The 20,186-nt window shown below is 45.2% G+C and overlaps 1 protein-coding gene across 1 annotated transcript in view; it reads right to left on the reverse strand.

Annotated features, from left to right (window-relative positions):
• The window catches only part of Adcy2 (adenylate cyclase 2), a 338,643-nt gene that overhangs the window by 90,527 nt on the left and 227,930 nt on the right, over positions 1 to 20,186 (reverse strand). Inside the window, exons 5-10 of the mRNA XM_042695213.1 lie at positions 11,631 to 11,779; positions 9,913 to 10,024; positions 7,008 to 7,135; positions 2,814 to 2,972; positions 1,791 to 1,923; positions 317 to 493 (exon numbers count right to left, since the gene is read on the reverse strand). Of these exons, the coding sequence (XP_042551147.1) occupies positions 317 to 493; positions 1,791 to 1,923; positions 2,814 to 2,972; positions 7,008 to 7,135; positions 9,913 to 10,024; positions 11,631 to 11,779 (858 nt within the window). The remainder of the gene's footprint in view (positions 1 to 316; positions 494 to 1,790; positions 1,924 to 2,813; positions 2,973 to 7,007; positions 7,136 to 9,912; positions 10,025 to 11,630; positions 11,780 to 20,186) is intronic.

Consider the following 20,186-nt stretch of genomic DNA (forward strand, 5'->3'; position numbering starts at 1 on the left):
TTGCCACAGTTTCAGCGGGCTGTTGAGGCTTTGTACAGACAGGTTTTAATCACACTACTTATATATTTGTCTTCTCATTATGCTGTTTAAGGCTTTGTACTTCAGAATGAAAGAAAGAACTTGGTTAAAGAAATCTGTTAGAGCTGGGTATTATTATCTGTTTTAAACAATAGACCTAAGGGACAATGAACATTCCTGTCCCTCTTTTGAGAGAGCCCCGTGGGTCACGCTGGTGACAGACAAGCCTCATGCTGCAGGATGGGCACAGCCTTTTGCTGGGGACCAGCCACGCTGTGGGAGCGTCCAGGGGGCTCACCGTGGTGCTGATCTTCCCATTTTCCGTGGTCATGCTGTCTCTGTGGTGCAGATGGGCGAAGGGCTTGGCTGCTCCCCAGGACTCCAAGTACCTGGTCATGCGGACCGAGGCCCTCATCTTGGCTCCGTCCAGAGTATGACGAGGCCTGAAGAGGTGCTGGGGACTCCGGCGCTCACCCTTGGGGTCAGAAACACAGCATCACAATTGTGCATCACAGCCTTCCTCCTCCTTTTCCTCCTCCCCCTCTCCCTACCCTTCCCCCTTCCTCTCCTCCTCTTCTTCCTTCCTGTTTCAGCATGCATCCATCAAGTCAGTGCTTCTAGCTTCAACCCACCCTCTTCACAGCTCTACTTTCATTCCTTCAGCACATGGAGCCCCATAGTCAAACTTACCAGCAGCAGAAATGTAGGGAAAAAACAATAGACGTACGAATAGACATGTTTATAAACCCTTCAACAACATGTGCTCATCTACGATTTTGTGGATGGTTAGGTGTGAATGATGTCACACATAGACATTCTCATGTTCTTCTATAGACCATAATGCTCTCTCCCATGCCCCACCTCCCACTGCTTACACCAAGCTACCCAGGGTCAGTCTTGAGAGGCTTGGAAACTTTTCTCCAAAGGAGAAATCTGACTATCAAGGAGAGCACAATGAGTAAACACCATGAACTTGATCTCTCTTTTGTGACACTAATTTTCATCGCTCAGAAGTCTTTCGTACCAAGATTTTTGCCATTCACCAGCTGTCTAATTTGAGGGCTTTAACACTCAAAATTTAGTGTTAATTTGTAACTAGTGATCACACTCATTCATAGGGTGGGAATGTAAGAGGAGTTAAACAAAAGACAGCTGACAACATGGGTCTGGCCGACCATGTAGTGTGAACACGCAGACACAACTTCTCACTGCTGGGATTGTTTTCCTGCTAATGGGAGTTTCCATGGTACACTACAGAAACATGTTTGTGTGTAAATGCACATCCTCATAGGTAGGTATGTGTGATTCATTTGTTAATCTTCAAACAAATTTTCTTTTCCTTTTCTTTGTACATTTCACTCTATTTTCATCTCACTGGATTTTAATGTCTTGAAGATTTGAGCAAAATTCTTGTTATTTTGTACTTACAGGCATCAAGGCTGTGTATGATGAGAATACACCCCCACATATACACTGACCACTACCGACAGACATGCAACAACTCCAGGCTACAACCTGCATCAGTACCAGCTGCTACAGGCAGCCCAGGCCTTTCAACGATTCCTTTAGTTAACATTTGAATTCATGACTACAACGCATCTTCATAACGAAGCCACTAAAGATATTTACAATCACTTAAGAGGCAAACACTAGCAAAGAACCATACTAATTCTTGGTGAACAGCACCTTCCCCTATAAATCTTTTTCTCTCCTCTTCCCTTTCATTCACAGCAATAATTGGCTAATCACAGACTCTGTTCAATGACACTGACCTTGGGGTTGATGACGAAGTAGGTTTTCACCAGGTGCTGTTTTAAATATGGGTCTCTGATGTCACCATCTCCCTCTTCCACTTTGTAAGCTCCATTCAAGTGCTCCAAGGTGACAGAAGAAATGTGAACACGTCTGTTCCAAAAGCAGATGGTCACAATATGGCCACGATACCAAAAGGTGAGTGTAAACAAGTTCTCTTTGTTTTTGATTTCAGCAACAGTCCCTCCACAAATGTAGTGAATATGGTGGGAGTGTTCATGGAAAGATGAACTATAGTTTCTATTCCATCAGCCTTCAATTTGGAGAGTGACTCCTAGAGGCCATGAAATTTTAATATTGGAACCTCTCTGCGCTCACAGACATCTCCATGAATGATATCTCAGTGAATGATAGCTGAGGAAACATAGTCACATTGAATTTTTGCATGCAAGGGTATCTTTCAACATGCACATCAAATGTGTTTTTGAGAAAGAACTGCACTGTATGAAAGTGTAGGTTTTCTTTCTCAGTGCTGCGCTCATGCATCTCCAAATGACTGCTCTTGTTCATCCATTTTTGAACTTTAACTGGCAAAGAATGCTACCATTGCTTGTCCTAATTTAATGCTTAGACATCATCATCACTCGAAAGAAGCCCTGTGTAAATGGCATTAAAAATCATTCACTCAGGTCTCTACTTACAAATTTGCAAGTAAGTAAAGCTTTATAATTTGGCCCCTCCACAGTCTAACAAGGGTTGTAAGCGCAGTGGAATCAGGACTTGAGAGTTTGTGGGATATTATCGAAAAAAAAAAATTTGGTCCCAAACCTGGACTTTGATATGTGATCGCCGCTCATTCTAGTGTTTACTGAGAGTGTGTCTCAGAGCTCGTGTTTTTCTGCTTACTCCAGACAATTCCTGGACACAAGTGCCAGGGTACCACACAGGCAGGAGAGGTTGTCTGAGACCAACAGCTGTTTCTCTGCTGAGCAGTCGTAGTAACTGCGCCTCGTGAAGGAGGCAGAGGGGAGCCTTGGCCTTACCCTGGGACTCCTCCGGCCTCCATGTGGTTGGCCAAGGTGACGTCATGTGACCACACATCATACTGCCACTTCTGCAGGCCGATCACGCCACACAGGACGTTCCCAGAGTGGACTCCAACACGCATGTTGATGTCCACCCCCGTGGCATCCCTCACTTTCCTGAAGACGAGAGAGGTGGAGTCACGGCTCGGCAGCCTTGACTCCTTTCTTTAACTCATAGTCAGTTTCCCTGGCATTGCGTCCATTTTGGTCTTCTTAGAAATGCTGTCACAGACGCTCTTCCTCCTGCTACGCACCATTGCTCCCTGGGCTCTGAGATTGGGCATTCCTTCCCTGCCTCCCCACAGAGAAACACAATGCCCCACCTGTGGCCAGAGGTGGCTCTGGACCGCACTCTTTAACAGCCATGTGTCAGGCACCCGTTTTTCCTGTGCTGTCTTGACTGTGCACTCACCCTGGAGTCACATGACACTGCGTCCTCATGTCAGAGCCCTGCCTGTCATTTGAATTCTGTTGCTTCCTGAGCTCTATGCCCCAGTGAGTAAGTTCGGCTAAGGAGAGAACAATGCAGCTTAGTCGAGAGCTTAATGATGGCTTTAGCCTGAATAAGGAGCATTTTATAAATGATCATGAGATTAAAGCTTTTCAATTGTGTCTATTCTTTAATAAAAAGAGGAAAACACTTTTCAAAAGAGCTTTACTAATGCATACTATATGATGGAAATTAATTAAACTTTCATGTAAAAATACTTTAGAAAGCCAGTCACAGTGGCTTATGCCCATAATCCCAACTACTCGGGAGGTAGAGATAAGAGGATTGTATTTTGAGGCCAGCTTTGAGAAAAAGAAGCAAGTGAGACTTTGTCTCCAAGAACAAGCTGTGTGTGGTGGTGTGTGCCTGCAATCCCAGCGAAGGGAGGTTCGTGGTTGGAGGCTAGCTTGGGTGAAAAGCTCAGGATTCTAACTGGAAACAACAACGGAAACAAAAAAGGCTAAACGTGTAGCCTGAGTTCAAATCCCAGAACCACCACAAAGAAAGAAAGAAGGAAAGAAAGAAAGAAAGAAAGAAAGAAAGAAAGAAAGAAAGAAAGAAAGAAAGAAAGAAGGAAAAAAAGAAAGAAAGAAAAAGTGGGAACAAAACCCCTCTCCATGGGCACAGCCATGTGTAGAAGTTCAACGAAGGGAAATGAAAATATTGGGCAGTGCACATTTTTCTCTGCCAACAATAACAACAAAAAACACTCATCATCAAACACATCACTGCTAAGGATGTGAGCAGCAGGGAGGCCGCAGAGTGGGCATCGGGGCTGCGCTGCCCAGTGACGGGAAGGGACCCAGTGACGGGAAGGGACCCAGTGACCCTTCCCCGGGTCACAGTACCCTGGGTCACTAACATCGAAAAGTGACACAAGTCAGCACGTCACGCTTACGTGATACCATACTAGATATCATTTGAGCACGCTACAATAATTTTAGAAGATAAAAACAAATGGCTTTCTGAGAGAGGTGCAAGTTCTCCTACTTTACTATGCTCCCCATTTCATTCTGAGACAAGGAGATGCTGGGCTCATTCGAGAGAGAGAAGGTAGAGACGAAAGCTCCGGGGCTGGCTAGGTTGGCCTTCTGTCACTGTCTTTTTGGGGATTTAACAAAGCAATCTGCTATTTGATGTGACTTTATCAATCAGGCATAAGACAAGCCCAGACTGCCCCTAGGGCACAGTTTATACATGTCAGGAAAGCTCCCAGTTCCACTGAGGGTATGCGCTTATATCTTGACCTACAGTGCCGTGGTCATCTTTTCACTTTGCAAGCCAAAAATACAAATTAATGATTTTGTGCATCAGAAAAAAATACGCGATTTGCTGATGAGAAAAAGAAAGCTGTACATGATTGGTTCCTAGGTCACGTGTGTCATGTAGAACAGAGGCAAGGGTAGAGTCCCTGGTCCACATGGCGGGCCTGTGGGACACAGAGACATCGTTCTCTCTCTACCCTCTGGGGACTGAGCTCAGGGACACACAAGGGCTGCTGTGGGTGCTGCTGAGCATCTGGACACCGTAGATACTGCTGACACATCAGCAAAGGCGAGTCACAGATAACGGAACACAGCTCTGCTGTAAGCAGGGAATGAGGTGCAGACATGTACATAGAGTCAGAAGACCTAAGTGAAAGAAGCAGATAGGAAACTTCAGTCTGTGATTCTGTTTATGTGAGATATCTAACGTGGACACCTACTTAAGGACATAAAGTAGAGCAGAGAGGGCAGGCATGGAGGAGGAGGAGGAGAAAGGGAGTTGGGGAGGAATGGGTACAAGTTTCTGCCTGGGGTGGGGAAAAGCCTCAGGAGGAAGAAGGGAGAGATGATAGTGTCAATAAACTATTTGTGCAGCCACTGGTCTGAAGGCTGACATTTATGATTCATAGATTTTTACCACAATAAGGCAGTGTTATGAAAAAGGAAGTTTCTGTTGAACCAATGCCCGTGCTCATGAATGCAGTGTAAATTCTTTTTTTTTTTCCTCTAAAAGCTCTTGTACATGTTGTAGTAATTTAAGCTTAATGGAATTGGAAAGTATGCACTTCAAAAGCAGAAAAACAAGTTTCTGTTCAAGAGAGGGCTTTATGTTATGTACGCACAAATTTTCCTCTCCATAAAATTCTTCAGCACATTGATTTGAAAGTTTTCAGAGTAACCCGCACCGATGGAAGCCTTTCACCTTGAGTGTGAAACTGACGGCCAGATGGCCTCCAAGGGAAGGAGACAAGTCGGCAGAATCTATGAGTTCTTAGGACTAAATTTCCTTTCTATGTTGTTATTTCTTAAATTATCTATAAGTAGTTGTACAATGGATTCATCTAGCCACTAAAAGTCACTCACTTTTGTAAGAAAACAAAAAAATACTTTTTCTGCATGAGAAAAGGTCTATGATTTACTTATAGGAAGAAGCAAGTAGACCATGGCTATTCATGTAATTCATGTCTCACAGGGAAACTGAGTCCATGTGGCTCCTTTTGCTCCTCACCTCCATGCTGTCTCTTTCCCACCCTCCAGTTGCCCAACAGCACCTGCTGCGGTTTGTTGCTGAGCAGAAGCCCTGGGCGGAACTAGGTTTCTCCACTTCCTCTGGGAGATCTCGGCCTCTGGAGATCACTGGGCTGCCCTGTTACTCCCTGCCCAGAAGTCCTGACAGAACTACCTATGAACCTTGGAGTCACTTTCTGGAACATGGCCAATATACACAGTGATTAAACACCAGGTTGTTGCCTTCTGACTTTGCCCTATATGAATAACCTTAAGATAAGAAACCGTACCAGTAAGTACATTATCTCCACCCTTTTTAGGTAAAACCAAACCAAACACCATGTGAGGAGGATAGGGAAAAATCATTACTAACATAGACAATCAAACAGCTCAGCAAACGAAAAGTCTTTGTTTATGCAATCAGCAGACAAAAAAATTACTATTGAGAGGAATCTTCTGACATCTACAGAAAGTGTTACCACGGAAAGATGCGTGACGGTACTGGCAGTAGAAATTACTATTTACTTTATGTTTACCCTATCCTCATCAGAAATATTGATAGCATCATTCTTTCTCTATTGAGATGGAGAGAACAGTTAGGCTGAACTTTAATTCACTGTGCAACCTAGGCTGGCCTTGAACTGACGACCTTCCTGCTCATCCTCTAGAGTGCAGGGATTACAGTCCTGTGTGTCTATGATATCATATTCCTGCATAAGCAAGTGTTCTCTGGGATCATGGGGAAAAATATAGGTACAATGCAGAAAACCAGTATAGACATGAACTGAAAGTATTTTCACAAAAAGAAGACTTTTGAATGAACACTTCTAGATGAAAGATCTGTTTCACTGCAGTCTAGCAGTAAAAAGTAGGTTTCCTCTTCTAGTGCGTGTTGAGAGATACTTTGAGTGTGGACTCTCTTTAAGATCACAAAAGATTTTCACTTAAAAGAAAAACCTCTGAAACAAACAAAATGTATTTCTAATTCACAATTCTGACTCTGGGATTTACGCAGGTCGTGACTGAGTCACTCATTTGCCAGTCAGTGTCTGCATATTTGTATTTAAAGCACAGCCTGGCACTCAGCACTCGGAGACAACGGAAAAGCAGAGGTAGTTCCAGGTCAGGACCATGACTCAAAGCTGCTGGGCGTTAAAACAGTGCACTTACTTTATGGCCTCACACATATCCAACCCCATTTTCACACAGTTCTTGGCATGGTTCGGGAGCGATATAGGGAGTCCAGAAACACAGTAATAGCAGTCTCCTAAAATTTTAATTCTCATGCACTCATTCTCCTGAAAGAAAAAAGCATCACAGAATCTCATTTGCATGAGGCACTTGCAGAATGACTCAGATTTACCCACCACCACCACCACCACCAAGTGCTACCATTCCTAACCCCGCCCCAGGGGGTGTGGCCTGTGGGGAGAGGGGAAAGGACACCCCTCCCCCCAGAAAGAACCGCCCCCCCCCAACTCATCTCCAAAATAGCAAGAATAAGGGAAAAGGTTGTCAGGGAAAAGTAAAGAGAGAGTTTTTCTCTCAGCATGAGCAGAGGAGGATGAGGACAGGATCATATTCTTTAGTCAGAACATCTCCAAAGGAGATGAGGAAATGCAACATCCTGTGCAGAGCTGAATTGTTCACACCAGAATAGAAGGCCAGCACTCCATCGGAATTATAATCATCTTACACGATTCTCTGCTGTGCTATGGCTTTCTTCACTTATGTTAAACCTAAAGCAGATTGCTACTACAGACATGCAGCATCTGATAAACATCTTTACCTCTAATAAGCCACCATTCAACATGGCCAAGTAATTTAAATTTAATTCTCATCTTAGGTGAGACTGTTGGAATACAAAGTTTGACTAACTCATTATTTTCCTTGGCTGGGTTCTATTCATATTGTAGTATATAGATCAAGCATTCATATGCATCTTTTGAATCTTTCAAATAGCTTATGGACTTTTTGGTACAATGAAACAAAAATAAAGTCTAACATTTCCCTCTGGCACTCACAGAAGCTAATGTATTAAGGGAACAGATTTCAGACAATAAAATGAACATGGCATCTTCTTGCTCTTAAATACACATTAGGATTGTGGAAAGTTCCACATATTTCTTTGCCTAACGAATTGTTCACAGGCTACAGTGCACTTCCCTGCTTATTTATAGCACTGCTGATAGCATGCCTTGCATTTCTATATGCAAAATCATAAATAAGAAAGAGCAAACTTTTACCTATTGCTCGTGTTTCCTCCACACTTCCTACACAGACATTTCAAAGATAGTTCCTATAATAATCAGGTACACATGAGCTCTGGGATGTGCACTCAGTAAGCGATAGAGTATGAAGCAGTAGATCTGGAGATCTTGGGGGTGACTATAACAGTGGCAATGATTTGAGTGCTCTGGCTTACAATGTGGTCTTTGCAACATTCAGTGAACTGGGGTTCCCGCGTATCATATTCTTTACGGGTGTAGTATTGAGCTGGGAGCCAGGGACTGGTGTTGGATCGCTGCCCCTTTGACAATCGGATAAGCAGAGTCAACCTAGATGGAATGAGCTGTGGCCCAGTCATTCTTCCCTTACAATGGCCAGGGTGCGTCACTGGTACTGCATCTGCTGTGAATGAGTGCGTCCTGCCAAAGTCTTTGCAGACATTGGTCTTGATTTCATGGAGTGCCGGGCCTGCTGCTGTGTGACGGGGTAAAACGCCATCCCACTGAAGGAGGGTGGATCCATCCCACGTGACCCAGCTGCCCCCAGGGAGGGGAAATTGGACACTGAGACCCGCAAAGAGGAGAGAGCGCCCATAAGCTCATGTTACCATCACAATCCACATGTGGCTTCACTGGGGAGCCCTTCTCCCCCAAAATAAATAGTTAAGAACTAGAAAACCCTCCACATTGTTATTTAAATCTCAACCTTTCCCTTTCTGTTGATGAACACCTACAAAATCCCCTTCTCCCAGACTTTGTAAAGGATAGGAGAGTTATGCTCTCATTGACTTTTTTAAAGTCCCCTGTGGGCTGGGCACCGATGGCTCATGCCTGTAATCTGAGCTACTCAGGAGACTGAGGAGCCTGGAGAATCAGGGATTGAAGCTCATCCAGAAAAGTCCATCTCCAAAAAGTGAGGCTCCAGGTGTGGCTCAAGTGGTAGAGCACCAGCCAAGCTGAGGCCCTGAGTTTAAATGCTATTACTACTAAAAATAAAAAGTCTCTTGTGAGAGCTGTCATTTAGCACAAGAAAAAAACACAAACACTTGGAAAGCTGAGCCCAAGAATGGATATTCTCACATATACAGGTCAGATTAGTTCCTAGCATGCTTCACTGAAAGGGTATGTGATATTTAAGATGGAGCTGAATTCATAATCAATACTTCTACATGTAATAGGCACAAGGAAGTATTTTTGGTGAAAACAATGCTAAGACAGAACTGGCAAGGAAGGAAGCACCTCTCGTCCACTGCCCCTACCCACCCTAGAAGCTCCAACAAGCAAGGGCTCACGCAGCCTGTCCTCACTTGCTGTGCGTGAAGTCTGCCACACATGGTAAATCTGGACATCACATCCAGTGTCACAAAGTCAAAGCATAAAAATAAGTATAACAATGGTAAGTAACGGTCTGGCCCAGTTGGTATCTATCCAGTTTCGGGGGTTCATTCAGAGGCCTACCAACAATATGAAAAAAGGATGATTAAAGCAATTCCTTGACACAGAAATGCCTACAGGCATACTTTATAACACCCGTGCTGCAAGAACTGCAAATGGTATCACATCATCTTGCACATATTTATTGTGTGTGTGCTGAATTATATATAACCAGACATTTTAAAAATAGATGAAAACAAGCAATAATTATATGCGATGGCGTTTCTTATCCTGGAGACAAGTTTAAGATGCCTCAAGACTAGATGGCAAATAAAACCAACGCATTGTACAAGCAACAACGTCGCTGGAGGGCGCTTTCAGGACCAAGAGAAGATACTGATCATGGGATAGAGGTCAAGTAAGCTAAGATCCCGCATGTCCTCCCGTTCCCGCCCAGCGAAATCTGTGCTCACCTTGGCAATCTGGTCGAACTTCCCGAAGAGCTCGTTCAGCATGTGCACCAGCTCCCCTGGTGAGCAGTCACTGGCCAATCTGGTGAACCCCACGATGTCCGCGTACAAAATACTGCGGGGACAGGAGGAGGGAGGGGGTTTGAACGTTTGTATTTGTTAGGGAAGCCATCACCATGTTTTCCCATTAGTAGTGAAGGGTAAGGTACTAATTCAACTGCCTGTGATTTGGTGATACTATCTTAAATGCCACGAGGAGTATGGCCAGGGAAAGTTACACTGAGATGCATGTCTCACATGGCTCATGTGTGAATGACTGTCTCGTGAGCAGGAGTCAGAGAACAGAGAGGAGCTGCCAGAGAGGCTTGGCAAACCACCAAAGAGACCACCTGAAGGAAACCACGGCCAGCTAACGCCACAGAAACCACAAGATGGGACATTTTTCAAATGTATAAACGTTCTTGACACATAGGAAGGGTTTTCTCTCACACATCCAGTGGCAACTCAGCTCCTTCTCCATGTGCAGTGCGGTTTCCTATCGGGTCCTCCCTGAAGTGAGGTTCTAACCTCACATCGACACTGTCATGTGCCTGAGTCATACCTATCACACATCCTTGCTAAGATCTCCTGTCAAACGAGAGCAGCTGTGGCCACGTACTTCAAGTTTGAGTTAAATTTGTTTTTCCGTCATGAGCGTTAAGGTCCAGGAGAGACGTGCATTGGTGGTGGAGCGCCTGGGCTGAGGGACAGACGGGACCCCACTTCCCACAGACACTCAGCCGTATGTGGTTGTGATGGCAGCTGGTACTGAAGTAGAGGCCACACAGCTTCTCTGACAAGTAAGCCATCACCGCAATGCATGGTGAGTGAGCCCTGGTGAGCATGCCCGGCACGCACGCTGATCACCACATCAAGGTGAGTGAATGGAACAACACAGCCCTAAAAGATGAGGTGCTGAGAACAGGTGGGGCACAGCAATCAGTGAGCAACGTGGCTCTTCCATGGCTGGGCAATAGGGGGTACAGCCAGGAGCCCTCCCTGCTACAGCCTGGGGTGAGGGCCCTTCGGGGGTCCTCTCCAGAGTTTAGGGGAAACGGAGCCTCACCCAGTTCTCCTGGGTCACCACCCCAGGATGTCATGAGGCTGTTTGTTTGGTAGTTTTTTTTTTTCCAGGTACCACAGTTCCAGCAATGGCTCCCTGGTCTGTAAGGAAGATGATGCTCGTCTTGGAAAAGCAGTTAACTTTCACAGTGCATTGGTTCAGGTACCCATCAGTCCCCTGGGGCCTTGGTCACTGGTTGGCCATACTCCAGAACTCCATTATGCCCAGTGGAAAGCCAATACCCAGCTCCCTGGGCTGCAGTGCGGTCACAGAAACCCTGCCCCCCAGAAAGCCCATGTTGAGGGATCAGCCCTTGTGTCTGAAAAGCCTGTCTCAGGTCATCCTGTCACTTGACCCTGGGCCAAAATCAGGACCCCATTCTCCTCCTTTTGAGCTGTGCAATAAATAGGATATGAGAGACAGGACCAGAAATGACCTCCTAAGGCCAGGTCACCCAGGTCAAGCAAGCCTTTACTAAGCTGCAAGTAAAGTGACCAGTGGGTCCTGTAAGGTAACGACCCTTCTGAGAAGCTGTTAGCTGTGGCTGGACACCAGAGAAGCCGGAATTTCTCTGCAGAGCTGCACTGCAGAGAGGCTGGGGCAGGGCCGTGCACCTCACCTCACATTGGTATGCCTCTTGACGTACAGGTTGTGGAAGTTGTTTGTGTTTTCCATTTGGCCAGCTTTGGGGCCTTGCAGTCTCTGGATGATCTCGGCCTTCATCTCCATGGCTATGTGTGCTGGCAGCAAGGACAGCAGGAGACGCTCCTAGAATGAGGCAGGGAAGGAACAATGCACAGGTTTCTGATGATCATGGAGACAACCGAGCGCTATTCCAAATCACCACTGACTTGTAAGGGGGACTTGGCGGGCATGCTTTCCTGTAAGTTAAAACATAGGTTCTAGAAATACAAATAGAAAGAAATAAAAGCCAACCAGTGTTATAAGGTCAGACGGTGCAATATTGCTTATTATTTACTGAGCTTATAATTTATTGAGTTCTAAACCTATGAGAACTTCCCCATGAGTAACAAAGACAGGCAAACTTATTTCCCAAAGGATATTATTTATCTATTTTTGATTCCAAAGTAGTGGAACAGGAATTATATTAAAATCCGAGAAATGAGTGGTCAGACTGAGATAAAAACACTCATTTTTGCCAGCTTGTTCATTCGAGAGACAAAGCACAAGCTTGATGTTACTTCGGAAAGGCAGTTAATATCCCATACTTCCTAAAAACGGCAGTCATACATTTCCCAGTATTTCATTTCCTCTATGACAAACAGCCAGTCTCCTCTAGCGATTCGCAACTATTCTGAGAGTGGAGTTAGAAATATTAACTTCTGCCAAGTATCTATGAAATATATCTGCCAATATATAAGAAACCACAGGTGGACCACAAGGAAATCATAACAGCAAGCAAACAAAAGTCTGTTTGTTTTTGTTTGGTGGAGTCAGTACATCCAGTAAACAAGAAATGTTACTATGTAATATTGTACTTACTTTAGTAGACCCTAATTTTAGAGTGAAAACGTCTCCATTCTCTTAAAGGAAAGCACATATTTATAATCCTCTAAAAATTTAATTGTACAAAGTGAAAGACTTCATCACAGAATTTTCATACATGCACACGACCATTGAAAGCACCTTGATTGTATTCAACCCCTCTACTTCTCTTTCTGACTCCGTCCTTCCCTACCTTTGCCTTCTCCCTTCTACATCTTCACTATCTCCTTTGCACTTCTATGACCTTCTTTTCCCATAGTCAGTGGCGTAATTTTACTCTTCATAATGGCTGATTAACTTCATTGAGTGTGTGTGTGTGTGTGTGTGTGTGTGTGTGCGCGCACACACATCTCACATTTTCCTGTATCTCAGACAATGACCTTCTCACACATCCCACATGTCCTTCAAAGTCCTGCTGCCCCTCTAGGTAGCTGCTTTCGATAGTTGACCTTCCGCCCTGCCCCCCACCCTCTCTCTTCTCTCTGGAACCACCTCCCGACTGAAAGATGGTACCTGTAGACCTGTATTGGGGCACACCTGGCATAAACCTGAGGAAGGCATTTCCAGGCAGCACCCCTCTCCCCTGTCTCTGTAATAAGATTATGCTCAATCCCAAGGGCCAGTCCTTCCTGAAAGACACAGATTCTACAACCAAGAAAAGGAGAATCAAATTTAGTAATTCCCTCCCACCCCAGCCTCATTTAACAACCAAATGGAAAGTACACTCTCTATTTTAAACCCAAATGTAGAGCTCTGAGCACGTTTTTATTGGGTGGTTTGAAAAATCCACAAGATGAAATTCATACGTTATGTAAAACAAAAACTTTTCACTTTTGCTGTTTTAGAATGTTCTGTGGTGTGAGGAATCATATAGATTTGGCGAACTGCCGGCAGAAAAGGCTCACCTGCTCCTGTGCCCTCCCGCCTCCACTGGAGGCCAAGCGGGCTCTACGAGGCAAGCTCACCAAGGGACCCAGCTTGGGGGTCAGTGATGAACTTGCCGTGAGGCAGCGTTACGCCAGAGGTGAGCCTGAACTCAGCCGAATGTGAGGGAAGAACTGTCCTTTACACTTGTCTTTCTCATAAGCTTGATCTGAAGGAAGAGGCTGCAGGCTTTCACCATGAGACGGAACCCTCTGCCTGCCCAGGAGCTCACTGCAAGAAGTGCTGAATATTTTTGCACAAAGGACAAACCTCAACTCAATCCCTGATGTGACGAGATTAATATGTCAGTACACATTTCTCTTTTTCTTCAAGTAGCTGCATGCTGTGCTACCTTCCCTGAAAACAACACACACACTGAAGCGCTAACTATTCTGGATGTCACTGAGCAACGTTAGCATGCCAGGTCATTAGACAAATTTCCTAGGGAGACTTTTGGAAACCCACCTCTCCTATCAGTTGGTCAGCTGCCCCCTGACCATCACTGACTCATGCTCTTGCTAGAGCAGCTTATGTAATGTTAGAGAATTCGCTTGTTCTGGCTTACCCAAACATTCCCCAGAGACAGGGGCTCTTGTTGGGGGTCACTTCTACACACCCTTCCCTGAGCCGGCCCCCACCGCCGCATAGTCTTATTCCATAGCAATGACCTTTTCCTGGAATGTGTTCTTTTAATGTGTGTTTTATACAAGAGCACTAGAACACATTTCAATGTTTTATTGATCAACATGCAAGGCAGTCTGAGCTCTAAAGTATTTCTAATATAATGAGAATATTATAACTGCACTTTATTGTATTTTTGTGAGAGCAGACTGATAAAAAAGTGCAATCGAAACAAAGAGAACTTTTGTTCGAATTCTGATCTAAGATACAGTCATGCTCAGTATAGCATTATTCCTTCAAAAAGCCATGAATATAATGAACATTGCAAATGCTTTATAAAGGGAGGGGAAATATTTAAGCATTAAAATATTTTTCTCCATCAAGGTGCTTTTCTCCAATCCTTTTCTTTCTTTTTCTTTTCGGTACCGGGTCTTAAATTTAAGGCTTTGTGCTTAGCTGCTTGCTCACAGCTGGTGCTCTACCAGTTGAACCATGCCTTCAGACCAGCTTTTTGATGGTTAATTGGAGATGACATAGACTTTTCTTCCTGGGCTGGCTTTGAACTTGAATCCTTCTGGTGTTAGCCTCCTGAGTAGCTAGCAGCATAGCCACAGGGGTCTAGCTTCTAGTATTTTTAAAAATTTTTTAAAATACAATTGTTTCCATCAGGATGTGGAGCCAATGCTCTGGGAAGGAGGGATGTGCTTTCTTCCTGTCCCAACAGAAAGCAGTTACCAAACTGGCCAGATATTAGATACCTAAGCAGCTCTGGACCACCCGTGACTCACCTCCAGGTCCGGAGGAGGCAGCAGGGTCATTCCATACCATCCAGGAGCATCCTGAGCACCACAAGAAAACCAGCATCTTTGTTCGTAGGGTCTGACTTCCATCTGGGCACTGCCCCAGATTGTTTTCCAGTCACAGCTTCTCCTTAATAAATAAAGCATGCTCCTCAAAGGTCCCTCGGAATTCTTACTTTATATTGGTCAACTTCAAACACTGACTTCATATTTGATCTTGCTTTCTGCTTCCTGGTTTACCCTACACCAAGAAGTGGCGCTCCACTTCCCCTCCTCGGGGGACAGAGACAAGTCTTATCTTCTCTGCCACTGCAACCACAGTGCATCAGTCCCTGAGCTATAGTTAGGCTAAGTCTTGTGGGCTGGGAGACATGGGGCTCTCTGTCAATGTAGGATTTTTGACACTTTAGGGAGCCATGTTTTGCCTTCTGTACAATTTACAGTCTTCTGTTGCAGAGATAATTATGTCCTGTGAGCCTCAACCCACCACATTCGGATGCCAAGCCTGAAGTCCACAGCGCCCTAGGGAAGATGATAGCTCTGGGACAGACAATGAGCAAGAAGGGAGTGGGTTCTTGAAGAGTAACTGTAGCTAGAGTGAGGAGGGTAAGGAAAGGCTGAGATTCTGAGGAGGAGGAGGAGGAGGAGAGCAAGGGCTGGAGAATTTGTGCATGTGTGAGGAAAGAGCTTGTCTTGCCTATTTCACAGTCTAGAGAACTGTGATGCCTTGTCAAATCAAAACCAGGATGTACCTCAGCACATCTCCATCTCTGATATAACACACCAAGTCCTTTGGTTGCATGTACACCTTGTTTTCTCATTAAAACAGGATAGCGACATTCTATTTTATTAAAAATCCAATCTTTTGGACAACAGTAAAGCAAGATCAAGACTGGTGTTGCTCAGAGGGAAGCAGGTGTGGGGGTCCACACCTGGGTGGCCGAGACTAAACTTCAACTGTCAAATTCCAGGTCCAGGGACAGCTCTTTCCAGCTACTCTGATGTGGAAGTTCAAGAAGATGACCAGAAGGCTGGGAAGGTGGCTCAGTGGTAGAGTGCTTGCCTTGCATGCATGAAGCCCTGGGTTTGATTCCTCAGCACCACATAAGCAGAAAAAGCTGGCTGTGGTGCTGTGGCTTAAGTGGTAGAGTGCTAGCCTTGAGCTAAAGAGCTGAGGGACAGTGCCCAGGCCCTGAGTTCAAGCCCCAAGACCTACAAAAAGAAAAAAGAAAAAAAGATGACCAGAAAACTTTTAAAGAGCATACTGTGGGAAAAAAAAGTGGGAAGAATGAAATTACCACTCATGCAATTACTATCTAGTTAAATGAAGTTACAGAAGAAAGTGCTAATCAAGGCAAATTGTAAAGGATGTCTATAGTCACTGATGACAGCAAATTGGTCTTTCTAAACTTGAACTGTTTACCATCAAGTGTCAATTCAATTCTGTAAAATACAGCCTCTAGAGAAACTGAAATCAACTCAGAAGGTGGAAAAATATTCAGCCCTTAATGGGAGATTGTGGAGGCCCGACTGATGGCCACAACGCCTTACAGCAGGGGCAGAGGACATAGCTCTTCAGCAGCACCCAGCAAGATGGCAGGCAAGGCCTCGCACTAGCCTCCCACGAAGTCTGAGCACCCGATAACTCAACACCAGCACTAACAACCTGCCCCAAAGGGAATCTCATCATCAGAACATGACAACCTTTTCCTATCACGAAGTCAATAAAAAATGGCCAGGCACCAATGGCTCATGCTTGTGATCCTAGCTACTTGGGAGGCTGAGAATGGTAGGACTGTGGTTCAAGGCCAGCCTTGGAAGAAAAGTCTTGAGACTCCTCAGCCCTGGTCATACTAGCTATCTGGGAGGTTAAGATCAAAAGGACTGTGATTTCAGGCAATGCCAGGAAGGGAAATCAGCAAAGCTCTTTCTACAGAAAGAAGCTTAGCATGGTGGCCATGTTCCACACAATCCTAAAATAAGCAAATTTCAGCCCAGGTGCAGGCTGGGGTGAGACTGGCTTCCTGTACTCTACCCTGTTGGCAGTCCTCAGGCTGCTCCCCACCAAGTGATTCTCAGCCAGGCTAGAAGCCCTCCCTGCGCACGAGTGGATCATCCCTCAGTGTACAAATGCATCACCTGACATCCTATAAACACGTATCGCTGTTATTTGTCAATCAAAATAACTAAGAAGAGAGTTGGAGCACAGAGTGTATTGTTCCCCATATCAGAAATCTTTCTTTGACAAGACATTGAACTGAAGAGATTTCTCGACAAAGTGCTTCAGGCTTCCCTTCCTGAGCACACAGCTAACTCTCAAAAGGGGAATATATATTATCTACTTTCTGCTATAGATAGGAAGTTGAGTTTCTGGTGGAGGAGGGGAGCCGAAGTCTCTCCAACAGATGTCCAAATATTTGCTCACTTGTCCTGGTAAATAATGTGCCACCTAGACTTCAAAGATACAACCCAGCAGGTAATGTCCTCTGCATATTGTACCTGTCCTCAACTTCTGGTGGTTTAGGCACTACTACAATTATATCCAGTGATAGCGCATCATTGCTGTGTGTATATGCGTGTGTGTGTACACATGTGCGTGTACAGTGTGCACATGATTGTGGGACTCAGAAGCTGTACTTGAGCTCTTTTGCTCAAAGCTAGTGCTCCACTTGAGCCACAGCTCCACTTCCATTTTTGGTGGTTAATCAGAGATGAGCATCTCACCGACATTTCTGACCAGGCCAGCATTGAACTGTGAACCTCAGATCTCAACCTACCAACCTACCAAGGAGCGAAGATGACAGCATAAGCCTTTATTGCCTGGCCATAGGAGGGCCTGGCTACCAGTGCCCAGCTTCAACTATTATTTTTGCACATAAACTTTTCAGGTAAAAAAATAAATAATAAAGAAGAAAAGAGACAGCTGACCACATGAATTCTCACTGTGATAATCAGCATTGTCCTGGGTTTCCTCAGATAAAAACGGAAGATTCAAGTGACAAATTGCACCACGAAGTCATTATAGAACAAAAGTCAGTAATGCAAATGAAATGGCCATGTGGAAACTCAAAAGAAAAGTGATCTTCTACAGTTTGCCTGTTCATACACTTGGTTTATTTCCTAAATGGCTGGCAAATATAGTTCATATTTATGGCCAAGCTATATGTTCCCCCCCACCCCAGTATTTTATAAAAGTATTCTTAATAAACCACAGAATTCTTTCAGGGACTCCCCTTCTAAATTCGCCAATACTGCAGTCTTTGAAGAGAATTATATTCTAGTTTATCCACAGAAACCCGACTCTTGCTCAGGATCACTGTTGGAGCTTATACAATTGAAGAAATCTGACATCATGCAATTGTTTCCCTGTATATTATATGTGTTGACAGCTCAAACTCAGACCCTGCATCTAATGTAGTCGGGGATTTGATTTGCTGTTTCTAGCTCATGTACTTAAATCTGAATAGAAAAGATTTGAACCTTATCAAACTGTCAACTTCAGAGGAAATAAATTCACCAGCAATATGTGTGATAAGCCTGGTGGAGCAGCACTGCACCAGTTTACCCAGGGCATGTGGAACTCATTTGCATGAGTGCCTAAAGAAATCAAAGGTGTCCAGACAGACCACGCCCTGGGCAGCTGGGTGCCTTCCTTACTTTTCCCTAATATCTTGGAATTCCACCTTATGCATTGGCACCGGTTGGCTCTCCTCCATGCTACGGTCTCTTGCTGTTGGCACTGCTGGCTTTGGGGGCTGGATAGCTTTTCCTTGTGGGGTTGTCCTGCACATGGAGCAAAGTATAGCAATATCTACCCAGTAGACTGAGACTCAGATTAGATTTTAGTAGCTCCTGCCCACCGGGTGCCAATAAAAACTCCGATCTCCATGGAGACAAATTGAATGCCGACAGGCATTGCAGAGTATTTCCTGGGGTGGGGAGGGGGACGGGTAAAATTTCCCTGTGGTTGAGAATCAGTGCTGTAATTTGAAAGCCCTTCTTTGGACTTTTAAGATGACTACTTTTCCCTCTTATGGCTACCCTCTCCTTACTTCCTTTCTCTCTGAACTTCACAGCAGAGCACTCCAACGATTTCACGGCCCACGGCGTTCCAGAGTGGGACCGCTTCTCTCCCAGACCATGGGCCAAACATCAGAAGGCCACCGGTGACATGTCTATCTTGTAAGTGGGCTGTGTGCAACCAAAAAGATTCTCTCACTGGGCACCGGTAGTTCATGCCTGTAATCCTAACTACTCAGGAGGCTGAGATCTGAGGATTGTGGTTCAAAGTCTGTGAGACTCTTATCTCCAATAACCAGAAGTGGTGCTGTGGCTCAAGAGGTAGAGTGCTCGCCTTGAGCTGAAGAGTGCAGGGACAGCGCCTAAGCCCAGAGTTCAAGCCCCACGACCGACCAAAAAAAAAAAAAAGATTCTCTCATGGTAAAGAAAGAAGAGAATTTAAACTGGAGAAAGCAGAGTTCTCTGTCACATGCAGAAACGCCAAGACAGCATCTCAAATGGAAACCATCACCTTCCTGATAGAAAACACCGCCGCCCTCCCCCCCCCCCCCCCATCCTCTTCTTCCAGCTAGGGCTGATTGCACATCCAAATGCTCAAGCAGAAATGCTCACACTGCTTTTGATGGCAGAACTTGCCTTCTCCCCAACCTAATGCTACTCCCAGTTCCTGGATGCCCATCACCCACCTGATGGCAGCTCCCCTCTGAGCTGTGCATCCTTGGCACTCTTTCACAAATCGCTCCCTCCTTCCTCGGCAATGGGATCTGCAGCCCAGCTCTTCCACATCATGAGCAATGCCAGCTAGCACTGGAGAAGGTCTTGCCCCGGGGATCTCAAGGGCTGGCACCCTCCTATGGTTTCCAGCACCTTCCTTTACCAACATTATCTTCTCCAAACTGTCCGATCCATTTCCAATCCCATCCTGTTTCTTTCCTCCCAGCTGTCCAGCACAACTCCCCCACTCCAGCCCCAACTGGTGTGATTTGCTCACAATCACCATGGTGGGGACACCTGAGCGCTACTAAAATCACCTGTTTACTTCAGGTGATCATGTACTCGACTGGGGGTTTTCAATGTTTTCTGCCCAGCGCAGAACACGGAGTCTGGAGCCCAGTGTGCGGAAGACACTTAGTAAGCCTTTGCTGTATGAATGCATAAGTAGTGACTGAATGGACTTCCACTAAGAAGCTCATTAAATTGTCTGAAGTTCTAGAAGACAGTCTAGTGTTGGCTCCATCTCCCTGTACGTGGACAGTGGCTAAAGCATGGTACGTGGATAGTGGCTAAAGCATGCGACTTCTCCA

Source organism: Dipodomys spectabilis, unplaced genomic scaffold (assembly GCF_019054845.1).
Source record: "Dipodomys spectabilis isolate Male_0828 unplaced genomic scaffold, ASM1905484v1 ptg000179l, whole genome shotgun sequence".
NCBI lineage: Eukaryota > Metazoa > Chordata > Mammalia > Rodentia > Heteromyidae > Dipodomys > Dipodomys spectabilis.